The following is an 8,676-nucleotide window of genomic DNA, read 5'->3' as shown; positions in this document are numbered from 1 at the left end:
ACTCGGGGTGTGGAGGTAACGGGGGCGTCACCAGGGCCGGGGAGACTCGGGGCACGGAGGTCGTGGGCCCGTCACCGGGGCTGGTGGGGGGCTCGGAGCACGGACGTACCGGCGGCATCACCAGGCTTGGGGCACGAGGGCGATACCGGGGCTGGGGGGACTCGGGAGACGGAGATAACGCGGTGTCAACAGGGCAGGGGACCTCGGGATACAGGGACATCGGCGGGGTCCCCGGTACAGGGGGTAACAGGAGGCGTCCGGGCGGGGGTACCGTTCCCCCGCCGATCCCGGTACCGGCAGCCTGGCAGCGTCCCTACCTGAACATCTTCAAGCATTTCCGCGTGGAGGAGTGGAAGCGTTCCGCCAGGGAGGGGGACGTGGCCGCCCTCACGGTAACGGGGGCACCGGCACCACGGGGTAGGGGGGGGGGACCGGTTGCAGGGGGGCAGCGCTGACACTCCCCCCGCCCCCCGATCACCCCTTTCTGTGGTTTCGGAAGGATGCGAGGCTGAAGGGAACCGTCTACCGGATCCGGGGCTCCGTCCCCACCAGCAGCTACCTGCAGCTGCCCCGGACGGGGACGCAGTCGCTGGGGCTGGCAGGGCGCTACCTCTACCTGCTCTTCAAGCCCATGCCCCGCAAGCACTTCGTCGTCCACCTGGACGTCGCCACCGAGGTACATGACGCGTGGCGGCCTCGTTAAATCACCGTCGTTAGCGTCGTGGCCCGATTGGAGGACCAGGGTGGGTGGCAGCGGTGGTCTTCTGTGCTCGGGGAGTGCGGAACTTGGTTGGTCTTTGTTGCTGCTGGTGGGTTACCCCAGGCTGGAGATGGTTTCCATCCTCGTGGCATCTCTAGTGGGGACAGGGGACATGGCCAGGCGCCTTCTCCTCTACAGCATTTCCCTGCCGAAGCCACCAGGGTGACTAAAGCTCTGTGCGTGTGTCTGTCTTCTCAGGAAAACCAGGTGGTTCGCATCTCTTTCTCCAACCTCTTTAAGGAGTTCAAATCCACAGCCACCTGGCTGCAGTTCCCCTTCATCTGTGGAGCAGCCAAGGGCTCGGTGTACGACTGCACGGCCAGGGCGTCCAGGCGGGGTGAGGAGCGTGCGCGGTGCAGGCGCTGCTGCTTGCGGCCCAGTTGGGACCAGGCTGGCACGTCACTACCGAAATAAATTGTTAGGAAATAAATAGAGTTCAGAAGTTGACTTGATGCGTTTGAGGAAGGTGAAGAGTGGCGGTCCTGAGCAGGAGAACCTCAGCAGCTGGAAGGTCGGAGCGGTAGCTCCCAGGAGGGATGTCCCCCATCCCCATTCTCCCAAGCAGTGGGGTGCACTGTCAGGCTGGGTGCAGGTCCACAGAGGCAGTGGGGCTGCTTGCCTGTCCTTCCCCACCCCTGCGCCACAGTAGCAAGCTATGAGGCGTGATTTCCCATCTTGGCACAGACAAGCCAAGCCTGCTGGGAGTCTTGCCTAGTAAATACTTTTTACTTAACCATGTTAAATCTTGCGTCTCCCATTCCGCAAGGTCCGCAGGCCAAGGTCTGTAGCATCTTTTCCCATCTTCCCTTTTGCCACCTGCTGCTCTCCTCCCCAGATCTCGTGGGATCAGCCCCTGCTGATGTGCGCTGGACCTGCCTGGTGCTTGACCTGCACTCCATCCTCTCCCTCTACCTCAACCGCCATTACAGCCACCTGAAGAGCATCAAGCTCTGCTCCAACCTGCTGGTGAAAAACCTCTGCACGAGCGACTTGGTGTTCGATCCAGGTGAGGAGCTGAGACCTCAGGGTGGCCTCCAGTTTCTCCTGTGACGCCAACCCAGCCTGGATGGAACCCATGGGGGTTTAAAGCTGTTTTTGCAGGTGTGGTGCCAGCAGGGGCGTTAGCCCTGGCAGAGCGCTAGGCTGCCGTTACTGGAGCAGTACGATATGAAGCAGAAAGGGCAAAATACTTGGTATGATGTTAAGTTTCCATGTGTGCTGGTGAATACAATCTCCCGACCTTTAGAGGAAAGCATCCTCTCATTTTCCAGCTGTAAAAGTGAACGAGAAAAGCAAAGTTAAATATCTTACCAAGGTTAGGATTTTTTTTCAGGGGAAAAAAATTAAAGGTGTTACCAAGCCTCGCTTTTCCAAGGCCTGTGCTTTTATCTGCCGGAAGGGCCTGTGGCTTTTTCTGTCTCAGAAATCTTCCAACCTACTTTTTTTATCCACCTGCTCAGTGTGGCAGAGGCGCTTCAGTCAAAACCTTTGTTTCTGCCTTTCTTTTTTTGTGCTGGAAATCTGCCCGAACCGACTAGCCTGCTGGAAAGCATCAGTGAGGAGGAAGTTATAGATGCTGCTTTCTGATTCCTGAAATTTCTTATATCTTGAAGACTTCCATGAAGTTACAAACACATGAAGGAAATAAGACAGGAAAATGAGAACAGAGCCTTAACACAAATCACATGAAACTGCTGAATCACTGAATAGAAAACTAAGTGGATCTTGGGCCTGGGGGATTTATAACTCGATACCAAGGGTTTATGCTCTGGGGTCTTCTTTGGAGGTTGATATTTTCAGGAATACTCCTGTGCAAAGGTGTGTTAGTTTATAATAGACTTCAGGGTTGTAATTTTTGTTTTTCGGGTGTTCTCAACGAGGGAAGTGGTTTGTGCCTATGTCCCACAGGAAACATGATTTCAGTTAGCTCCATGAGCCTTGGAGAATTCACTCTCTTTGTCTCTGTACTGCCAGGTGTGACCTTCTCCGAGGCCCGGCAAGCTGACCTGGCCTGCCGCGGGGTCGCTCCCATGCCGCGGGAAATGACTTTCCCTGTCCCGAAGGGAGAGAAGTGGCATGACCTCTATGACTACATCAGGTATGGCTGCTCCCAGCTGCACTTGAACCCACTGCGGCTCTGAGACCTCCCTGTTCCCCAGGAGAAAGCAGGACAGGTAACGCCGCTTAAGAATGACAGATCCAGACAAACCTGGAGCTTGAGTGGAAACATTTTGGTCACCACAACTCCAGCATTTAGGTGTCATTAACACATCTACCCTCGTCAGCTTAATTGCTGATTGGTGATGTTTCGGGGCAGGAAAAAGGCTGTAGAGCACTCCCGTGCCTGGCGTTAACACCAGCCCTTTCTCTCAATGGTCTCTTGCTGGGATTGCTCCTGTGGCTAACTTAGCATAATGCAAGCATTTCTTCTGTGTGTTCTGTTCCTAGGGAGCACTTCAGCCTCTTGCTAAGTTAAAGGGTAGTCTGATAGGGGCTGCTGAGCTGTCATCGACCGTAATGCCTCTTCGGGGGGCAGTTGTAAGCGTACTTTCCTCAGCTTCGGTGCTGGGCTCCCATCCGTGTTGAGGTTTTTGCCAGAGAACCACATCGGTCATAAATTGCAGCTCATTGCAGTCATCAGCGTAGCCGTGTTGCCTGAAGCGTGCAGTGCCAAGTTAACCTCTGGAAAGTAATGGTGTAGATCAGACCTGGGGGAGGCTTTAGTATCCCTGTATTTGGGGGAGGATGGGGCAAAAGGGGGAATCTTACAGGAGACAGTGAAGAGGCTTGATAACAGTGAGTTATCAAGTGGGATTCCTAGGTGCCAGTGCAATATCCCCATTACATGGCGCTTTCCTCTGATTTTGCTCAGGTTCCCATCCGAAGGGTCCAAGGTGCCGTACGACTCCATCCAGAAGAGCTGTGCTGGTCATGTGGCAGGTGGGAAGGCTGGGGACAGCAGCCCAGGCTGTGCCACCCTGGGTGGATGCCTTGGGTTTCCAAAAGAGCCCAACCCACTCCTCATGTTACGCAGGTGACCAAGTCTCAGGGGACCCTCTCTGCCAGCTGCCCCAGCCGGTGACACTCACCAAAGCAGTCCGTGACCGACTGTCCCTCATCCATCAGATAACCAGTCCCAAAGCTGTAAGTGCACTGTGGAAGAGCCTGCAACTTCTTCCTTTCTGCCTCCCATGGAGTTTTCCCCACATCTTGTCTTTGAGTCCCTTTATTTAAGACATAGAAGCTGCTTGTTGTCATTTGCAGCTGATCTGGGTATGGTCTGTTGACCGCAGTCCTGCAGTTAATGACTGGGTGGTTCAGTCTGGCGTAGCACAGAGCAGAGACAAGATAAATGCCAAGTACCTCATAATCTCCAGACATCTATCCTCCCTGTCTCAGCTGAGGCAGCAAATAGTTATGTCTTCAAATTATAGATAGGAAATGAGGACTGGAGACTAAAGAACTTGATCAGGTGCCCTCAGGGAGCAGAGCAGTGTGTGGAGTCTGGATTGCAGGCAGCTGCCCTCACCCCTGATTTCTCCTTCCCTTCTGGTGGTGATGTGGGAGCTGGTGCTCGGACTGGCTTACCAGACAACATGGTGATGGGCTTTTGGAGAGGGACTGGGGGATGCCATCCTTCTCACACTGTGGAGGGGGTGAAAACGAGGAGCGCAACCACTTTGCTGTTCTGAACTGGGATGTGCTGAGCCAGCTGGCCAGGTGCTTTTAGGCTCCTCTGCTCACCGGAGAGAGGGCAGCTCTTGTAGAGACTGTTCAAGGCTGGATCTTTCCTGGGGCTCTGGTTTGCTGTCTGGAGGAGGTGAACTGTGCACGGACAACACTGGGAGTGTAGGGAGAGATGACACCAAGTTGGGAGGCAGGGTCAATCTGCTTGAGTGTAGAGAGGGTCTACAAAGAGATCTGGACAGGCTGGATCGATGGGCTGAGGCCAATCGTATGAAGTTCAACAAGGCCAAGTGCTGAGTCCTGCACTTCGGTCACAGCAACCCCATGCAGTGCTACAGGCTTGGGGAAGAGTGGCTGGAAAGCTGCCCAGCGGAAAAGGACCTGGGGGTGTTGGTGACAGCCGGCTCAATATGAGCCAGCAGTGTGTCCAGGTGGCCAAGAAGGCCAACGGCATCCTGGCCTGTATCAGAAATAGTGTGGCCAGCAGGAGCAGGGAGGTGGTTGTTCCCCTGTACTTGGCACTGGTGAGGCTGCACCTCAAGTCCTGTGTTCAGTTTTGGGCCCCTCGCTACAAGAAAGACATTGAGGTGCTGGAGTGGGTTCAGAGAAGGGCAACCGAGTTGGTGAGGGGCCTGGAGCACAAGTCTTATGAGGAGCAGCTGAGGGAACTGGGGCTGTTTAGTCTGGAGAAAAGGAGGCTGAGGGGAGACCTTATCGCTCTCTACAACTACCTAAAGGGGGGTTGTAGTGAGGTGGGTGCTGGTCTCTTCTGTCAGGTGGCTGGAGATAGGACAAGAAGAAATGGCCTCAAGTTGAGGCGAGAGAGGTTTAGGTTAGATATTAGGAAAAATTTCTTTACTGAGAGGGTTGTCAGACATTGGAATAGGCTGCCCAGGGAAGCAGTTGAGTCGCCATCCCTGGAGGTATTCAAAAAGCGAGTAGACAGGGTACTTCAGGACATGGTTTAGTGGGCATGGTTGATGGTTGGACTCGATGATCTTGAAGGTCTTTTCCAACCTAAATGATTCTATGATTCTGTGATTCTATGAGAGTGGCTGATTAACAGACCTGGCCGCAGGCTCGCCCTCCATGTTGCTCCATCCTTGTCTGTATCGCTGTGAAGAGTCACTCAGGAAGAGACGCGGGTGTCTCCCTGCCTCTGCCTTTGCGGTGGGTGGAAAGTGCTGGGAGGAGGGCTGATCTGTCTGAGGCTTTGCTCTTTCTCAGATGCCGCGCCGGTGTCCTGTAATTACAAAAAGCATCCCTGAGGTTAACTTGACAGCCCCGGGGCTTCCAAGAGCCGTGCCTGCTGCAGACCAGGAACTAGAGAAGAACCAGAGACCTCACAGTGCAGGGGACACTGGGCAGTCACCGGTAGTCAGTGACGGTGGCATCCACGTGTATGCTCACCACAGGAGCAAACAAACCATCCGAGCTGTCCACAGCAGCTCAGAGGAGGTGGGTGAAGCGCTGAGGTGTCACAGCAGCGCAAGGGTGGCTTTGGGACACTTACAGCTGATGCTTCTGAACCCAGCAATGCAAGCTTCAGGCTGGAGTTTCAGTTAATTCTATGGAGTCCTTTTGCTGGCATTTTTCTGACTAGCAGTTCTCCTTTCCACTAGTATCTTACTTGTCTTGAAAGAGGGACCCTGTGTTCAAATGAACTGACCTTAAGCCAATAATATATGTTTACTAATTTGCCCAGAGCGTGTACAGGAAGGGGCCCGGACCAGGCGTGCCATCCGGCAGGAGAGCCTCTGCCTGCAGGGTAAGAGGACAGCCTTTCCCACAGCAGCCGTTGGCTCTCTGGGCATCCCCAGGGCACTGGGAAGGGCTGGTTGTAACCTCCCAGCCTGGGTGGGAGAGCTGCTTAACACTGGGAAATCCCAGTTCCTCCTTCCTGCCAGATTTGACTTCTGCCAGGTTAAATACTTTAAAGCCATTCCCTCTACCGGGAGAGAACCCAAAGCTGCCTCTGTGCTTTAGAGAGAAACTAGCAATGGGGACAGAGGGGCCCCGTGGGTGGAGGACTTCAGTCCAGCTCTTAAGTGTGACAGTGCTGTCTGTTTTTTTTTTTCCAGAGGCTCTTACCAGATCCCATCCTGAAGCTGAGAATGATTATTGGCTTTGGAGGCTACAGCACCAAATGGGTCGGTAGCTTAAACAGTTTCGGGAGTTGATCTGTAATCATGTGGCCAGGGTATTGATTTTTTGGAGGCATGAAAGGCAGCTAAGTGCCACCCTTCCTGCACTTCTTGATGGGGAAAATGACCCCAAAGCAGATGGGCATGAGCTTGTGTTTGTGCATGGGTCTTCCATTGTTACAATGATGAATTAGAAATTATGGGGGCCTTTTAGATCTCATGGTTTCTGTGTTTTAACATGTTAAAATTAGAGCTGCTCTGTAGGAGTCTGGAAAGGAAGGGCTGTGTTTTGGATTGTTTCCATGAGACACTGTGTCTTGCAGGAGCCCAGCTTGCAGTCTGTGTTAGGGTAAAGAAAGGGTCATTTTGGTTCAGCCAGTTCAAGGTTCTGCCAACAACATCATTTTCCTTGTATCTGCTGTTCATGTAGTAGACCTGATTGGTATGATAATCCACTGAATTAAGTAGGATGTTGACTGGGCTCGTAGTTTTCCTTCGCGAGTTAGAAGAGTACTTGTTGTATGGGAGAGCATCCTCTCACCTGCACACGTACAGCAGATCTCCTGTTGCAGAAATCTCTGTGGGCCCAGCCTAGGACCTGAGGCACCTCTGGAGGATCTGCAGCCCTCTCATTCCTGTCTCGGTGCTGCAGGTGCTGTGGACTCAGAACAACGCTGCAGTGGTCTACCCCTGCCATGCTGTTATAGTGACCCTGCAGATCCAGACCGGAGAGCAGAGGTTCTTCACTGGACACACAGATAAGGTGAGCGTAAGTCTCCTTACCAAGCCCTGCGGCAGCGCTGTCCTTGTTACCCCAGATGTACCCCTGGTCCCAGCTCTCCTTGAGAGCCTCTAAACTGGTGCTTCCCACAGGTGTCGGCGCTGGCCTTCAATGGGAACAGCACCTTGCTGGCTTCCGCGCAGGCTGGTTCCCTGAGTGTGGTGCGCCTCTGGGACTTCCCGACAGGCAGCTGCCTCTCAGTGTTTAAAACCCACGTCCACTCCCTCTCGTCCCTGAGGTGGGTTTCAGCCTGGGCGCAGGGATGTGTTCAGGTGGGTTAAGTGTTGCTGCATGGCAGCTTTTCTGTGCTATTTGTGTGTGATAAACCAGGGGTGAGTTATAGCTCTCCTTCAGCTGCCTCTGTTTATCACTGAGACATGCTGGCAGCTGGCCCAGAACAGCTGATACCCTGCCAGTTGCCTCCTGAGCTTATCCCTCAGGTCTTGCTGTCTCCCCATACCCTGAACTTGTCCCTTTTTATTCCTCACTGAGATGCACTTGGGGTACAAGGAGCTCCATTTCAGCAGGTGGCCTCTTCTTGCAGCTTTTCCTACAGCGGAGCTGTTCTGTGTGGCGTCGGAAAGGATGGGCACGGCAAAACGGTGAGAACTGAAACTTGGTTTTGGAGGTTTCCCTGCCCTGTGAACAAGTGACATGAGATGGCTGTTCTCCCAGATTATGTAGTTATTTTGCAGACAGACCTCTGCTCTGGGCTTTCCTAGACGTGTTCTTCATTGTAGTCAGAGAGAGATCCCTTTCTCATTAGCTGCTTAGAAAATACTTTCCTTCTACCTGATGCTTATTAGTGTTTGTATGCACGTTCCTCAGCTGCAAGCAAACAAATCCTTTTGGAAGCAGCTCGAGAGACCTGCTGGGGTTGAGCTTTGGGGCTGTTTCTGTCCCTGGTGTGGTCCCAGCTATAAGCCCAGGCAGGGTGATGAAGGTGGCTGTGTGATTCTGCCTGCACCCTACGGGGATCGCTGCAGGCTCAGGAGCAGCAGTGCTGCCTGCCTCCGCAGCCGTTCTGGCCCACCAGGCTGAGGGTGACGCGTCTTTGTGTGGCATTTCAAGCTGGAAGGCTTGCAAGCACGTAGTGAAGGAATGGGAATTGAAATGGGAGGTTCGGCACTGACTGGAGCCCCAACCCCCCCTTTTTTTTATAGCATTTAGGGCAAGATGCAAGGTTTAATCTTTCAGTTCTGAGCATTGCAGGCATCGCTGCTGGAAGGGATGCTGGGCACTGAAGCTACCGCCCACCAGTGTAGCTAGGGGATGACGCAGATCCCATGTGTAGCAGTCAAAAA

General features: G+C 53.6%; 1 protein-coding gene across 6 annotated transcripts in view; it reads left to right on the top strand.

Moving 5' to 3' along the window:
* The window catches only part of WDR90 (WD repeat domain 90), a 32,223-nt gene that overhangs the window by 449 nt on the left and 23,098 nt on the right, over positions 1-8,676 (top strand). For 3 of the 6 annotated variants that reach the window (XR_012648701.1, XM_075018299.1, XM_075018298.1), the window contains exons 2-14: positions 193-392; positions 500-676; positions 959-1,097; positions 1,596-1,766; positions 2,735-2,858; positions 3,633-3,700; positions 3,795-3,904; positions 5,675-5,905; positions 6,153-6,215; positions 6,529-6,597; positions 7,244-7,354; positions 7,465-7,610; positions 7,917-7,974. Coding sequence is in view for 5 of the 6 variants with exons in the window: in XM_075018299.1 (XP_074874400.1) it covers positions 193-392; positions 500-676; positions 959-1,097; positions 1,596-1,766; positions 2,735-2,858; positions 3,633-3,700; positions 3,795-3,904; positions 5,675-5,905; positions 6,153-6,215; positions 6,529-6,597; positions 7,244-7,354; positions 7,465-7,610; positions 7,917-7,974 (1,667 nt within the window). In the remaining variant the exon portion in view is untranslated. The remainder of the gene's footprint in view (positions 1-192; positions 393-499; positions 677-958; positions 1,098-1,595; positions 1,767-2,734; positions 2,859-3,632; positions 3,701-3,794; positions 3,905-5,674; positions 5,906-6,152; positions 6,216-6,528; positions 6,598-7,243; positions 7,355-7,464; positions 7,611-7,916; positions 7,975-8,676) is intronic. The other 3 variants (XM_075018301.1, XM_075018300.1, XM_075018302.1) reach the window with 2 other exon arrangements.

The sequence above is a fragment of the Buteo buteo genome, chromosome 29, assembly GCF_964188355.1.
Source record: "Buteo buteo chromosome 29, bButBut1.hap1.1, whole genome shotgun sequence".
NCBI lineage: Eukaryota > Metazoa > Chordata > Aves > Accipitriformes > Accipitridae > Buteo > Buteo buteo.
Note: the sequence above shows the minus strand (reverse complement) of the source record. Positions and strands in the feature narration are given on the sequence as shown.